At 37.2% G+C, this 16,917-nt stretch overlaps 1 protein-coding gene across 17 annotated transcripts in view; it reads left to right on the top strand.

The window, feature by feature from the left end:
* The window catches only part of COA1 (cytochrome c oxidase assembly factor 1), a 112,619-nt gene that overhangs the window by 30,819 nt on the left and 64,883 nt on the right, over window positions 1–16,917 (top strand). For 4 of the 17 annotated variants that reach the window (XM_070265511.1, XM_070265510.1, XM_070265513.1 and 1 more), the window contains exon 2: window positions 4,742–4,773. The exons of 9 other annotated variants lie outside the window; for them this stretch is intronic. In XM_070265511.1, coding sequence (XP_070121612.1) covers window positions 4,742–4,773 — 32 coding nt within the window. Of the gene's footprint in view, window positions 1–4,741; window positions 4,862–4,901; window positions 4,981–16,917 lie in introns of those variants that run through there. 4 more of the 17 variants (XM_070265521.1, XM_070265515.1, XM_070265522.1 and 1 more) reach the window with 2 other exon arrangements.

Genomic DNA, 16,917 nt, shown 5'->3' with positions numbered 1-16,917 from the left:
TCTGTGTGTGTGTGTGTGTTTGTGTGTGTGTGTATGTATGTGTGTGTGTATCACATTTTCCTTATCCATTCATCCATCAGTGGACACTTAGGTTATTTCCATGTCTTGGCTATTGTGAATAATGCTGTAATGAAAATAGGAGTGTGGGTATCTCTTCGATGTAGTGATTTCATTTCTTTTTGATGTACACCCAGGACTGTGTAATAGTGATAATTATGATAACTATAATTATTGATATTTAGTGATATTACTGATAATTAGTGATGTTGAGTATCTTTTCATGTACCTTTTGGCCATTAGTATATCTTTTTTGGAAAAATGTCTCTTCAGATCCTCTGGCCATTTTTTAATCAGATTATTTGATTTTTGCTATTGAGTTGTATGAGTTCTTTATATATTTTGGATATTGGCCCTTATCAGATATATGGTTTACAAATATTTTCTCCTGTTCTATAGATTGCCTTTTCATTTTGTTGATTATTTCTTTTGCTCTGCAGAAGCTTTTTACTTTGATGATGTCCCATTTGTTGCTTTTTCCTTTTGTTGCTTGTGCTTTTGGTGTCATATCTAAAAAATCATTGCCAAGACTAATGTCAGATGTCAAGGAGCTTTTCCTTTATGTTTTCTTCTAGGAGTTTTGTGGTTTAAGGTCTTATATTTAAGTCTTTAATCTATTTCTAAATTAATTTTTGTGAGTAGTATAAGATAGGGTTTCAATTTCATTCTTTTGCGTGTGAATATTCAAGTTTTCCCAACATTTATTGAAGAGTCTTTTCCTCACTGAGAATTTTGGCTCCTTGTCAAATATTTGTTGACTGTATATGCATGGGTTTATTTCTGGCTCTCTCTTATGCTCCATTGGTCTGTGTGTCTGTTTTTGTGCCAGTACCATATTGTTTTGGTTACTATAGCTTTGAATATAGTTAGAAATCAGGAAGTGTTTTGCCTCCAGATTTGCTCTTCTTTCTCAGGATTGCTTTGGCTCTTCAGGTCTTTTGTGGTTCCATGTGAATTTTAGAATTTTATTTCTTTTTCTGTAAAAAAATGCCATTGGAATTTTCATTGGGATTGCATTAAATCTATAGATGGCTTTGGGTGGTATGGCCATTTTAACAATAATAAGTCTTCCAATTCATGAACATGGGATGTATTTCCATTTATTTGTATTTTCAATTTCTTTCATTACAATTTCACTTATTTCAGTTTTCATTACAAAAACTGTAAGACACTATTATAGTTTTTTCAGAGTAAAGATGTTTTACCTCCTTAGTTAAATATATTCTTAAGTACTTTATTGTTTTGGGTGCTATTATAAAGGGGATTGTTTTCTTTGTTTCTTTTTCAGATATTTCATTGTGAGTATACAGAAACACAATTGATTTCTGTATGTTGATTTTGTATCCTGTAACTTTACTGAATTCATTGATTAGTTTTAACAGTTTTTTGGTGTAGTCTTTAGGATTTCCTATATATAAGATCATGTCATCTGCAAAAAGAAACAATTTTCTTCTTCCTTTCTGATTTGGATGCCTGTTATTTCTTTTTCTTGCCTGATTGCTCTGGCTGGGACTACCAGTACTATGTTAAGTAGGAGTGGTGAGAGTGGGCATCCTTGTCTTGTTCCTGATCTGAGAGGAAAAGCTTTCAGCATTTCAGGTTGAGTATGATATTAGCTGTTGTCTGCTCATATATGGCCTTTATTATGTTGATGTACATTTCTTCTATACTGTATTTGTTGAGAGTTTTTATCATGAAAGGATGTAGAATTTTTGTCAAATGCTTTTTCTGTATCTGTTGAGATGATCATATGATTTTAAACTTTCATTCTGTTAAATCACATTTATCAATTTGCAGATGTTGAACCAACCTTGGCTAGGGCTAAAATCCTACTTGATTGTAGTATATGACCTTTTAATGTGCTGTTGAATTGGCTTTGCTAGTATTTTCTTGAGAATTTTTGCATACATGTTCATCAGTTACATTGGTCTGTAGTTTTCTTGTAGTGTCTTATCTGGCTTTGGTATCAGGATAATGCAGGCCTCATAAAATGAGTTTGTATGTGTTCCTTCCTCTTCAACTGTTTGCAAGAATTTAAGAAGGATTAGTGTTAATTCTTTTTCAAATGTTTGGTGGAATTCCCTAATGCAGTTAACTGGTCCTGGTTTTTGTTGTTGTTAGGAGTTTTTTGATTACTGATTTAATCTCCTTACTTGTTATTGGGCTCTTCAGATTTTCTGTTTCTTTTTTTTTCTTTTTCTTTTTTAAAGATTGACACCTGAGGGGGCCGGCCCTGTGGCCGAGCGGTTAAGTTCATGTGCTCTGCTGCAGCGGCCCAGGGTTTCGCCAGTTCAGATCCTGGGCACAGACATGGCACTGCTCATCAGGACACATTGAGGTGGCATCCCCCATGCCACAACTAGAAGGACCTGCAACTAGGATATACAGCTACGTCTGGGGGGGATTTTGGGAGATAAAGCAGAAAAAAAAAAAGGGAATTTGGCACCTGAGCTAATAACTGTTGCCAATTCTTTTTTTTTCCTGCTTTTTCTCCCCCAATCCCCCCAGTTCATAGTTGAATATTTTCTAGTTGTGGCATGTGGGACGTTGCCTCAGCATGGCCTGATGAGCGGTGCCATGTCCGCCCCCACGATCTGGACCAGCGAAACCCTGAGCCGCTGAAGCAGAGTGCGCAAACTTAACCACTTGGCCCTGGTGCTGGCCCCAGATTTTCTGTTTCTTCATGATTCAGTCTTGGTAGATTGTATGTTTCTAGGAATTTGTCCATTTCATGTAGGTTATCCGATTTGTTGGTGTATGATTGTTTATAGTAGTCTCTTCTGATCATTTGTGTTTGTATGGTATCTGATTAATGTCTCCTCTTTTATTTCTGATTTTATTTGCCTCTTTTCTCTTTTTTTCTTAGTCTGGCTAAAGGATTATGAATTTTGTTTATCTAAAATCAGCTCTTAGTTTTGTTGATCTTTCTGTTTTTCTGGCCTCAATTTCATTTATTTCTGTTCTCATCTTTGTTATTTCTTTCCTTCTCCTAACTTTGGGCTTAGTTTGATCTTCTCTTTCTAATTCCTTGAGGTATAAAGTTAGGCTGTTTATTTGAGATCTTTCTTTTTTCTTATGTAAGCATTTATTGCTATAAACCTCCATCTTAAAACTGCGTTTGTTGCATCCCATGAATTTTGCTATGTTGTACTTCCTTTTTCTTTTGTGTCACGATTTTTAAAAAATTTCCCTTTTGATTTTTTCTTTGGCCCATTGGTTGTTCAGGAATGTGTTGTTTCATTTCCACATATTTGTGAATTTTCCAGTTTTCCTCCTGTTACTGATTACTTGTTCCATACCATTTTGGTCAGAAAAGGTACTTGCTATGATTTTATTCTTCTTAAATTTGCTAAGACTTGTTTTGTGACCAAACATATGATCTGTCTTGGAGTATGTTTTGTGTGTGTTTGAGAAGAATGTATATCCTCCTGCTTTGGATGGAATGTTCTGTGTATGTCTCTTAGGTTCATTTGGTCCAATATATAGTTCAAGTCCAAGGTTTTCTTATTGATTTTTTGTCTGAGTGACCTATCCATTGTTGAAAGTGGGGTATTGAAGTCCCTTACTATTATTGTATTGTTGTCTATTTTGCCCTTCATATCTATTAGTATTTGCTTAGTATATACAGGTGCTTTATTGTTGGGTGCATAGATATTTATGATCAATATATCCTTTTGGTGAATTAATCCCTTTATCGTTATAAAATAACCTTCTTTGTCTCTTGTTTCATCTTTTGAGTTAAAACCTATCTTCTCTGAAATAAATATAGCTATTTGTCCTCTCTTTTGGTTTTCATTTTCATGAACTATCTTTTCTATCCCTCATTTTGAGCCTTTATGTGTACCTAAAGCAGAAGTTTGGCTGTTGTATACATGACATAGTTGGGTCTTGTTTTTTAACCAAGCAGTCACTCTGTGCCTTATGATTGGAGAATTTAATCCATTTACATTTAAAGTAATAATTATTGATAGATAAGGACTTATTAATGCCATCTAATTAATTGTTTTCTGGCTGTTTTGTGGTTTCCTCATTCCTGTCTTCTTCTCCTGCTGTCTTCCTTTGTGAATTGATGAATTTCTGTAGCTTTGATTCCCTTCTCTTTATCTTTTATCAAATGCAAGTTTTTGCTTCTTAGTTACCATGAGGCATCCATAAAATGTCTTGTAGATATGAGTCTATTTTATGCTGATAACAATTTAACTTCCAATGCATACAAAAACTCTACTGTTTCATCCACCCCACCATTTTTTTTTTTAAGATTTTATTTTTCCTTTTTCTCCCAAAGCCCCCCAGTACAAAGTTGTGTATTTTTAGTTGTGGGTCCTTCTAGTTGTGGCACGTAGGATGCCGCCTCAGCATGGCTTGATGAGCAGTGCCATGTCCGCACATAGGATGCAAACCAGTGAAACTCTGGGCTGCCAAAGCAGAGTGCGTGAACTCAACCACTCGGCCATGGGGCTGGCCCCCCATTTTTGTTTTTTTATGTCACAATTTATAAGTAATTTACAAATTATTATAGCTATAGTTATTTTTCATACTTTTGTCCTTTAACTTTTATATTGGAGTTAAGTTGTTAATACACCAACATATTACAGTATTAGAGTATTCTAAATTTGACTGTATACTTACCTTTACCTGTGTGTTGTACGCTTTCATGTTGCTAATTGGCATCTTTTCATTTCAGCTGGTAGAACTCCTTTCAGCATTTCTTGTAAGGCAAGTATGGCGGTGATGAACTCTCTCAGCTTTTGGTTGTCTGGGAACATCTTTATCTCTCTTCATTTCTGAAGGTCAACTTTGTTGGGTAACGTATTCTAATTGGAAATTTTTTTCTTTTAGCACTTTGGATATATCATACTGTTCTTTCCTGGCCTATATGGTTTCTGCTGAGAAATCTGCTGATGGCCTTATGTGGGTTCCCTTGTAAGTCAGGATTTTTTTCCTCTTACTCCTTTTAAAATTCTCTCTTTGTCTTTGATGTTAGACAGTTTTGTTTTAATGTGTCTTGGAGAAGGTCATTTAGGATTAAATCTCTTTGGGGAACTGTGAGCTTCATGAACTTGGATGTCTAACCCTCTTCCCAGATATGGGAAATTCTCAGTTACTTTTTAAATAAGCTTTCTGCCCTGTCTCCCTTTCTTCTGGGACTGTAATAATACGTAGATTATTTTTCTTAATGGGGTCCCATAATTCACATAGGCTTTCTTCATGTTTTTCCATTCTTTTTTTCTTTGGTCTCCTCTGACGGGGTAATTTCAGAAGTCCTGCTTTCTACTTCACAGATTCTTTCTTCTGCTTGATCCATTCTCCTATTGATGTGTTCTATTGTATTTTTCATTTCATTCATTGTATTCTTCAACCCTTGAATTTCTGTATGGTTCTTTTGTGTGATTTCTCTCTGTTAAACGTCTCATTTTTTTTGTCTGTTGTTTTCTGATTTCATGGAATTGTCTATGTTTTCTTGTAGCTCACTTAGTTTCCTTAAAACAACTATTTTGAATTCCTTACTGGGTAAATTACTGATCTCCATTCTTTGGGTTTAGTTACTGGAAAATTATTGTATTCCTTTTGTGTTGTTATATTTCCTTAATTTTTCATGTTCCTTGATGTCTTGCATTGCTGTCTTCACATTTGAAGAAGCAGTCACCTCCTCCAGTCTTTACTGACTAGCTTTGGGAGAGAAATACCTTCTGTCAGCCCTGTTAGGGATTCTGAGGCTTTCTTAGACCTCTTCTATGGGTACGCTTTCTCCACACTTCTTGCTTCCTCTTGTGGCAGAATTCTTAAGCTTGTATGCCTTCTCTCAGTCCTGCAAAGCTAGACTGGGTGTGACAGCCTCCCTTTTGCTTTCCCTAGTGCAGTGCCAAATATTCAAGATTGTAGTTTCTCCTGGACTGGCTTTCTAGTCACGCTCACTAGCCATCTGCAAAATCTTGCTGTCACGGCCATGGGGGGCACACGGAGCTGTCCACGGGTGGTGGTGTGTGTGGGTGAGGCATGCAGAGTGCTGAGGGTGCCCATGGGCCAGTTGTGGGAATCTGCAGGTGAGGCATACGCAGTTGCTCATGGGCAGGACCCTTGATGGAATCCATGTAGTAGTTAGTAGGATCTGTGTCCCTTTGATATGTTCCTGGCTGTTTTTCCCTTAGCCACTTACTGCCCCCGTTGTGCAGCTCACAGCTCAGTATTCTGGATGGGGCCCAAGAAATGAGCCTCTTTGGCAGCATCCAGCACAGCCAGGGAGGCTGAGTGCTAATTCACACACACTCACTTTCCCCGGCAGGAGAAATCACTGGCAAGTAAGGGTTTTCTTGGTACTGCGCTGTGTCCTCTTGTGGGAGGGGTGACGCATTAAGTCAGACATTTCCTCTTACTCTCTTCAATGCGTGCAATCTTGGACTTTTTGTTTCAACGATTTCTGGAATTTCTTTGCTGGACTCCTGGACTTCCACAAAGGCGCTCTTGTCTGTGAGGGGTTATCATAATTGGTGTTCTTTGGGGAGATGACAGTCAAAAACTCTATTCTGCCATTTTGATGATTTCACTCTCTCCTAAAACTTTTTATCATCAAACTATAATCAAAGTTTCTTTTTACAGAAAACTCTTGAAACTTTTATGATAACTGTATCACAGAAAAATGATTCACTGTATATTTTTATGGTCGCTCATTATTATTTAAGAATCCGTAAGTGAAGTCTTATGAAAGGTACAGAATAACTTGTGATTTGGGAAATTCCAGTTTCTTGTTCCCAAATCTCAATTATTAATGTCTGTCTGGAATTTGGAAATAACATTGGGAAATATAATCATTACCATACTGAAAAGAGAAGAATACATGATTTTACACATACTGAATCTGAGAGCAGAGTTACCTCACCCCTACCCCCGCCCCCCATTTCTCCTCTAGGTTCACCTAATGCTGGTAGCCAGATATGAGGCTGAAGTTTTAGTGTCAGGGCTTTCTGAGTAGCCCTAGAGAAAAAACCTGACACGGGTTTCCTTGAAGATCTAGGTCATAAGCCCCACCCACAAGTTCAGGATAAACATTTTAGTCCCCTACTGTTAATCATAAGCAAACACCCTAGTATTACTAGTTATTTGAGGAAAGCCTCTTACGTTGAAGGTGGGAGATGGGAACTAAAACAAATAAACAGAGAAAAGCCACTTGGATGAGACTTTGCAAAGAGAAAAAAACTACCAACAATTCTCTGCCCCCAATTATTAATATATTAAGAGAGACAAGCGATGAGGGTGAAATAAAAACCGTATTCTATAAAGACATAATTAGAAAACAAAAAAAGAATTTAAAACATGATGGTAGAAATGAAACCTTAGGAGGATTGTAAGGGGAAATTGCCCAGAAAGTAGAGCAAAAAGACACGTAGAAAATAAAAGAGAGAACACTTAGCAGACTCTTCTGGAATTTAAGTGTCCATATGATTAAGTTCCAGATAGAGTGGCCCGCCCTGTGGCCAAGTGGTTAAGTTTGTGTACTCCTCTTTGGTGGCCTGGGGTTCACTGGTTCAGATCCTGGGCACGGACCTACACACCGCTCATCAAGCCATGCTGTGGAGGCATCCCACATAGAAGAGCTAGAATGACTTACAACTGGGATATACAACTGTGTTCTCGGGCTTTGGGGAGGAAAAAAAAGAGGAAGATTGGCAACAGATGTTAACTCAGGGCCAGTCTTCCTCAAAAAAAAAAAAAAAGTTCCAGATAGAGAAAAAAGGGGGACATGAAAAGGAGAAAATAATAAATAACTCAAGAAAGTGACCCGTAATTGAAGGTTAGACTTTTCAGATTGAAGGTACCCACTGAGAGCCCAACCTAATAGATGAAAATGTACCTGTGCTAAGGCACATCATTAGGAAATTTCAAAATAATGGGAAGCAAAGAGATGAGTCTAGGGTGCAAAAAACAGGTCACGTATATAGAATCAGGAATCAAAATGGCTTTGGATTTCTCTGCAGCAACCTGGAAATGAGAAAACAGTGGAGCAGTGCCTTCAAAATTCTGAGGGAAAATGATTTTGAACTTTGAAGTACAGTCATGCACCGCATAATGACATTTTGGTCAACCACATATACGACCGACCACATATACGACAGTGGTCCTGTAAGATTATAATGGAGCTGAAAAATTCTTATCACCCACTGACATTGTAGCTGTTGTAATGGCATAGCCCAGTGCATTACTTATGTGTTTGTGGTGATGCTGATGTGGACAAACCTACTGCTCTGCCAGTCACGTGAAAGTATAGCACATACAATTATGCATAGCACATAATACTTGATAGCGATAAATGACTGTTACTGTTTTATGTATTTACTATACTGTTTATTGTTATTTTAGAGTGTACTCTTTCCACTTATAAAAACAAGTTGATTGTGAAACAGTATGCTATGTTGCACTAGCAGCAGCCTCATACATCTCACATTTACCGCATCTTTAGATCGCATCATTTTCTCCTGTGCTTGATTTACTCTCATGTTGTTTTGTTCATCGTGGCCCCTGAGAATACAAAATCCACTGCTAACGTCACCAGTAAGAGGCCACATCAAGTGATTGACATGGAAGCAAAATTAAAAGTGATGAAGGACTGCAAAGGTAAAAAGTCAGTGATAGTTATTGCTCGCCAGTCAGGGGTGTCCCACTCCATCATAGCTACGATCTTGACGAACGAGAGCCAAAGGATGGAAGCTGTTAAAGGATCTGCTTCATTAAAGACAATGAGACTCACAAAAAAATTCAAGAAAGGCCTATATCAGACATGAAGAAACTTCTAATGACCTGGATTGAGGGCTGGACACGGAAGCATGTCCTTCTCAGCACCATGACGATCACAGCCAAAGCAAAAAGTTTGTTTGCGATGTTGAAAGAAAAGGCTGGTTGAGTTTACTGCTAGCTCTGGGTGATTTAAATGATTCAAAAATTGTTATTCATTACATAACGTGAAAGTGAGTGGTGAGTCTGAGCGCTGATGTGAAGGCAGCTGAAGGATTTTTGGAAACTCTAGGTAAGCTGATTGTGGAGGAAAATTACTTGCCGGGGCAAATATTTAATATGAATTAAACCTTCCTGTTCTGGAAACAGATGCCTGAAAGGACTTTTATCCATAAGGAGGCAAGTCAATGCCAGGTTTTAAAGCTTTTAAGGACAGGATAAAAGTCTTGCTTGGGGGCAGTATTGCAGGCTACAAATTGAAACTCTTTGTGATCTGGCACAATGAGAATCCTAGGGCCTTCAAGAATGTCAGTAAGCATGCATTGCCTGTGAACTACAGGAGCAATAAGAGGTCCTGGATGACCTAGTTTGTCTTCCAAGACACCCTCCTGAATAGCTCGCCAGTGAAATGGAGAAGTACTGTTTGGATACTAACATACCTCTCAAGACTGCTTATTGTTGATAATGCTCTGGACATCCTCCTTATTTTGGTGATCTTCGTCCCAATATCAAAGTCATGTTTCTCCCTCCAAACACCACCTCTTTGATCCAGCCAGTGGATCAAGGAGTTATAGCAGATTTTAAGGCCTAATGCCTGAGGAGGACCTTTGTGCAGGCTGTTGCTGCAAATGAGGAAGATGCTGAGAAGACACTGATGCAATTCTGGAAGGATTACAACATCTCTGACTGCATCAAGAACTTTACTTGGGCTTGGGGTGATGTCACCAAGGAGTGTAGGAATGGCACCTGGAAGAAGACATGCAAGAGCTTCGTCCCTGACAGCAAGGATGAAAAGGTTGCAAAAATCAACAAGCCTGTGGTTGAGATGGCAAGTAACTGTAACCTGGTTGTGGGTACGGATGACACCGAGGAGCTCCCAGAGGTGGTTCCTGAGGAATTGACTAATGAGGAGTTGTTGGAACTAGAAGAGGAACCCATGGCTGAAGAAGCAGCAAGAGCAAAAGGAACTGCAGGAGAAGAAAAAGAACCCCCAAGGAAGTTCACAGTTGAAGAGTTTAGCAGAAGCTTTTGCAGACCTCAGCGAGCTCCTTAAAAAGTTTGAAAACATGGATCCCAATATTGAAAGGTTTTCATTAATAGAGAGGAACGTTTATGGTGCTCTATCTGCTTACAAGCAAATCTATGATAAAAAAAAAATAAACCAAGGAAACCACCACGGACATATTTCTGAAGAGAGTAATACCTCCTCAAGAAGAGCCTCAGGCAGGCCCTTCAGGACGCATTCCAGAAGAAGCATTGTTATCATAGAAGATGACGGCTCCATGTGTGTCATTGCCCTTGAAGACTTTCCAATGAGACAAGATGTGGAGATAGAAGACAGTGACATTGATGATCCTCATGATTGAGGTCAAGGCTGATGTGTGTGTTTGTGTCTTAGTTTCTAACAAAAAAGTTTAAAATAAAAAATTTTAAAAATAGAAAAAAGTTTATGGGATAAGCATATAAAGTAAAAATATTTTTGTACAGCTGTACTTGTTGTTTGTGTTTTAAGCTAAGTGTTACTACAAAAGAGTCAAAAAGTTAAAAAGTTTATAAAGTAAAAAAGTTACAGTAAGCTAAGGTTAATTTATTATTGAAGAAATAAAATATTCTTTAATAAATTAACTGTAGCCTAAGTGTCCAGTGTTTGTAACGTCTATAGTAGTGTCCAGTGTTTGTAACGTCTATAGTAGTGTCCCCTGTTTGTAACGTCTATAGTAGTGTCCAGTGTTTGTAACGTCTACAGTACTGTCCAGGAAAGGCCTTGGCCTTCACGTTCACTCACCACTCAGTCACTGACTCACCCAGAGCAATTTGCGGTCCTGCAAGCTTGATTCTTGGTAAGTGCCCTATATAGGTGTACCCTTTTTGATCTTTTATACCCTATCTTTACCTTTTCTATGTTTAGTTATGTCTAGATACCCAATACTTACCAGGGTGTTACAGTTTCTTACAGTATTCAGTACAGTAACATGCTGTACGGGTGTGTAGCTTAGGAGCAATAAACTATACCATATAGACTAGGTGTGTAATAGGCTATACCATCTGGGCTTGTGTGAGTACACTGTGATGTTCACACAGTGATGAAATCACCTACTAGTGCATTTCTCAGAATGTATCCCATTGTTAAGCAATGCATGACTGTATGTACTCCGCCAAATTATGGCCAGTTGGAATAAAGCTATTGTCAGACAGGCAGTGTCTCAAAATAGTTACCTCCCTTGTCCCCTTCATTAAAAATTATTGGAGGATGAGGAACACCAAATCGAGAGTAAACTAAGAAAAAGGAAGACTTGGGATATAGGAAACAAGAGATTCAACAAAGAAGGGAGATGAGCGGAATCCCCAGAATGATGACTAGGCGATTGCAAGGTGCCAGCTGTGTGTTATATGTAGAGGTCACCCACTCTAGTTTGGAGGGCTGTGAATCAAGACAGAAATGTTAAGACAGTAATTACCAAGATGCTTGCTGTCACTGGTAGACCTTTTAAACCCGAGCACAGAATTCCCTGGTGAGCTTGACCCAGGTTTGTCTGTTCTTAGCTTGTTTTGACCATGTGCTACAGAAGTTCTTGCTCTCCCCTCATGCCCTGCCGCCCGGCTCAGCTGAGGATGCTTGTTTCACCTCTCAGATGTATTTGCTTTGACCTACTGCTAGGTCCTGGTGGATAGCCGTGGTGAGCTTAGAAACAATGATGCGCAGGAGCCTGCTCTCTCGCCTGTGTTCTTGCTGTAAGTTCAGTACTAACCTACACTACCCTGGTAGAAGCCTTGACTGAGCTTGACCTTTGTGTTTTTCAGGATTCATTTCTTTGCCTGCTAACTTTTCCAGAGAGGAATTCTGTTAACTTTTTGGACAACTGAAACTGGACAGTGATGCAGAGACTGTTCAGTTTATCTTTCCCTATCCTTCTTTACTTACCTTCGTTTTTAAGGACACCGTGCTCTTGTGTATCTGGGTTTATGATTTCTCATCAGGTTTTCAAAACTGAAAATACATTGTTCAGAGGAATATGTATTCGTATGTATTAGGGGTAAAACTAATCAGAAAAGCAAGGGAATGATTAACAGAGAATCGGGATAATGGTTCCCTTCGGGGAGGGAAGGAGGTGGGATCAGGGGGCTTCTAAAGTCTTGTTGAAGATCTTTTTAAAACAGGGCAGTGGATCTATGGGGGTTTGTTGAATTAATTTCTCTTCATATGCATGTATATTTCGTATATTCTTATATGGTTGAAGCACATCAAAATATCTTTTTATTGAGATATGATTGACATAATATTGTTACTTTAATTTATTTATTTTTATGTTACTTTTAGGTACACAACATAATGATTCAATATTTATATATATTTTGAAATGATTACCACAGTAAGTCTAGTTACAACTGTCGCCATATGTAAATTTTTTTTCTTATGAGAACTTTTTATTTTTAATTTATATATGTTCCTGGTTTTTTTTTTAAAGATTTTATTTTTTTCCTTTTTACTTCCCAAAGCCCCCCGGTACATAGTTGTATATTCTTCGTTGTGGGTCCTTCTAGTTGTGGCATGTGGGACGCTGCCTCAGCATGGTCTGATGAGCAGTGCCATGTCCGTGCCCAGGATTCGAACCAACGAAACACTGGGCTGCCTGCAGCAGAGCACACGAACTTAACCACTCGGCCACGGGGCCAGCCCCTTGTTATGAGAACTTTTAACTCTCTTAGCAACTTTCAAACATGCAGTACCGTATTGCTAACTGTAGTCCCCATGCTGTACATTACATCCCCATGACTTATTTATTTTATAACTGGAATTTTGTATCTTTTGACCCCCTTCACCTATTCCGCCTACCCCCACCCTCTGCCCCTGGCAACCACCAATCTGTTCTCTCTGTCTATGAGCTCAGGTTTCTTTTTTCAGATTCCCTATGTAAATGAGATCATATGATATTTGTCTTTTTCTGACTTATTTCATTTAGCACATTGCCCTCAAGGTCCATCCATGTTATCACAAATGGCAAGATTTCCTTCTTTTTTGTGGTTGAATAATATTCCCTTGTATATATACACCACCTTTTCTCTATGCATTTGTTCATTGATGGACATTTAGGTTGTTTCCATATCTTGGCTTTCGTAAATAATGCTGCACTGAACATAGTGGTGCATGTATCTTTTCAAGTTAGTGTTTTTGTTATCATTTAATAAATACCCAGAAGTGGAATTACTGGATCATATGGTAGTCTATTTTACCACCTATGTTTTTTTCTAGGAACTTTATGATTTCAGATCTTACTTTGAAGTGTGTAATCCATTTTGGTTCATTTTTGTGTATGGTGTAGGATAGTGGTTTGGTTTCATTCTTTTGTATTTAACTCTCTGATTTCCCAGCACCATTTGTTGAAGAGACTATCCTGTCACCATAGTATATTCTTGCCTCCCTTGCTGTAAATTAATTGACCGTATATGCATGGGTTTATTTGTGGGCTGTCTATTCAGTTCCGCTGATGTCTTTGTCTGTTTTTATGCAATACCATACTGTTTTGATTACTATAGCTTTGTAATATGATTTGAAATCAGGGAGCATGATGCCTCCAACTTTGTTCTTCTTTCTCAAAATTGCTTGCCTATTTGGGGTCTTGTGTGGTTCCATACGAATTTTTGGCTTGTTTGTTCTAGTTCTATGAAAAATGCCATTAGAATTTTGGTAGGGATTACATTGAATCTGTAGATTGCTTTGGGTAGTATGGCCATTTTAACAATATTAATTATTCCAGTTCATGAGCATGGAATGTCTTTCCATTTATTTGTGTCTTCTTCTGTTTCTTTCATCAATGTCTTATAGTTTTCAGTGTATAGGTATTTCACCTCCTTGGTTAATTTATCCTTAGGTATTTTATTCTTTTTGATGGAATTGTAAATGGGATTTTTTCCTGAATTTTCCTGTCTTTAGTTCCTTATGTGTGTATAGAAACTCAAGAGATTTTTGTATATTGATTTTGTATCCTGCAGCTTTACTGAATTAGTTGATTAGTTCTAACAGTTTTTTGGCAGAGTCTTTAGGGTTTTTTATATATAAGATCATGTTATCTTCAAATAGTGACAGTTTTACTACTTCCCTTTTTTATTTGAATACATTTATTTCTTTTTTTTTTGCCTAATTGCTCTGGCTAGAACTTCCAATACTATGTTGAATAAAAGTGGGGAGAGTGAGCATCTTTGTCTTGTTTCTGATCTTAGAGGAAAAGCTTTCAGCATTTCACCATTGACTGTGATGTCAGCTGTGAGCTTGTCATCAATGGCCTTTATTATGTTGAGGTACATTTTCTCTATACCCACTTCATTGAAAGTTTTTATCATAAATGGATATTGAATTTTGTCAGATGCTTTTTGTGCATCTGTTGAGATGATCATATGATTTTTATCCTTCATTTTGTTAATGTGGTACATCACATTGATTCATTTGCAGAGTTGAACTATTCTTGCATCTCTGGAGTAAATCCCACATGATTCTTTAAATGTATTGTTGAATTCAGTTTGCTAATATTTTGTTGAGGATTTTTGCATTTAATTTGCAAAATATAGATAGTGCATCTATAAGGGAAATTGGCCTGTTACTTTCTTTTCTTGTGGCATGCTTGTCTGGTTTTGGTATCTGGGTGATTCTGGCTTGGAATAAAAGGGTTTGGAAGTGGTCTCTCCTCTTCTGTTTTTTGGAAGAATTTGAGAAGAATTGGTATTAATTCTTCTTAAATGTTTTGTAGAATTTACCAGTGAAGCCTTCTGGTCCTGTACTTTCATTTCTTGGGAGTTTTTAAATTATGGATTCAATTTCCTTAGTAGTTATTGGTCTGTTCAGATTTCCTATTTCTTTATGATTCAGTTGGTAGGTTGTATCTTTCTAGGAATTTATCCATTTTTTCTAGGTTGTCCAGTTTGTTGGCATATAATTGTTCATTGTGGTATCTTATGATCCTCTGTATTTCTATGCTATCAATTGTAATGTCTCTTATTTCATTTCTGATTTTGTTTGAGTCCCCTCTCTCTCTCTTTTTTGTTTTTTGATGAGTCTAGCATAAGGTTTATCAATTTTGTTTGTCTTTTCAAAAAATCAGCTCTTAGTTTCATTGATCTTTTATTGTCTTTTTAGTCTCTGTTTGATTTATTTCCACTCTGATCTTTGTTATTTCCTTCATTCTACTAACTGAGCTTCATTTGTTCTTTGTTTTTTTAGTTCCTTGAGGTGTAAAGTTAGGTTGTATATTTGAGATTTTCCCTGTTTCTTAGTGTAAGCGTTTATCACTATGAACTTCTCTCTTAGAACTACTTTTGCTGCAACCCATATGTTTTGGTATGTTGTATTTCCATTTTCGTTTGTCGCAGGTATTTTTTTAATTCTCTTTGATTTCTTCTTTGACCTATAGGTTGTTCAGTAGCATGTTGTTTGTGAATTTTCCAGTTGTCTTCTTGTAATTGATTTCTAGTTTCATAACATAGTGGTTGGAAAAGATGCTGATATGATTTCAATTTTCTTAAAGTTATTAAAACTTGTTTTGTGGGCTAATATTTCTATCCTGGAAAATGTCCCATGTGTACTTGAGTAGAATGTGTATTCTGTTGCTTTTGAATGGAATATTCTGTATATGTCTGTTAACTCCATATGGTCAGTGTGTCATTTAAGTCCAATGTTTCCTTATTGATCTTCTGTCTGGATGATCTGTCCATTGTTGAAAGTGCAATATTAATTATTATTATCATATTGCTGTCTGTTTCTCGCTTTAGGTCTGTTAATGGTTGCTTTATATATTTAGCTGCTGCTATGTTGGGTGCATAAATATCAATGTTATGTCCTCTTGTTGGATTGATCCTTTTATCATTATGTAATGACCTTGTCTCTTATTATAGTCTTTGTCTTAATGCCTATATTGTTTGATTTAAGTATTCCCAGCTACCTCAGCTTTCTTTTGGTTTCTTTTGTCAACAAACTGGACAACCTAGAAAAAATGGATAAATTCCTAGAAAGATACAACCTACCAACTGAATCATAAAGAAATAGGAAATCTGAACAGAATAGAATATCTTTTTCCATCCCTTCACTTTCAGTCTGTATCCTTACATCTGAAGTGAGTCTTTTGTAGGCAGCATATAGATAGGTCTTTTTAAAATCTATTCAGCTGCTCTGTGTCTTTTGATTGGAGAATTTAGTCCATTTACATTTAAAGTAATTATTGATAGGTATGTCATTATTCCCATTTTGTTAATTGTTTTCTGGGTGTTTTGTAGAAACTTTTTAAAAAGTAGATTCCGAGGCCTCACCTTCAGACCCATTGAATCAGAAACTCTCTAAATACTTTCCAGGAATCTGCATTGTAAATTTTACTGTTGGGTAAGAATTATTACTCTGGTTGATCTGTTGTCCTTATTAAGCGTGTTGCCCAGTATTACTGATGTGGTCTGAAGAGTACAGATTGAAGTGGGGCCATTTCTTTCCTACATGTAGTTCCTATGCTGTCATGTATATGAGGAAGTTGTTCCCTTCCATCCACTTACACCAAGGTCTATCATAGGGATCCCTTATCTTTTCATGAGCCTGTATTACCTCATTTTAATTTATGTTAGAATATGTTAAAAACCAAATTACAAGATTTCTGCTGTCACTGCAGTGGGGTTGTAAAAAGTGTAGAGTGAGATATTACATGGTCTCTAATGTGTATTAAAGATGTAAACTTTTTTTTAAGTTTAAGGTGCCAAAGTTTTTTTTAAAAGGAAAGAAATAAAAACCCAAACAAACAAACGCAGTATTGTTTTCAAAGGTGACTTTGCTAGGGGCAGTAATGTCAAAAGGCTCCCATGTGACTTACTACATTTGGACACAGTGAAACCCTGACAGCTGCCTGGCTGTTGTTTTTGTGTTACTTGTATATTTCCTGGTGG

Source organism: Equus caballus, chromosome 4 (genome assembly GCF_041296265.1).
Source record: "Equus caballus isolate H_3958 breed thoroughbred chromosome 4, TB-T2T, whole genome shotgun sequence".
NCBI classification, from domain to species: Eukaryota; Metazoa; Chordata; class Mammalia; order Perissodactyla; family Equidae; genus Equus; species Equus caballus.
This window is presented reverse-complemented; position numbering and strand designations above follow the sequence as displayed.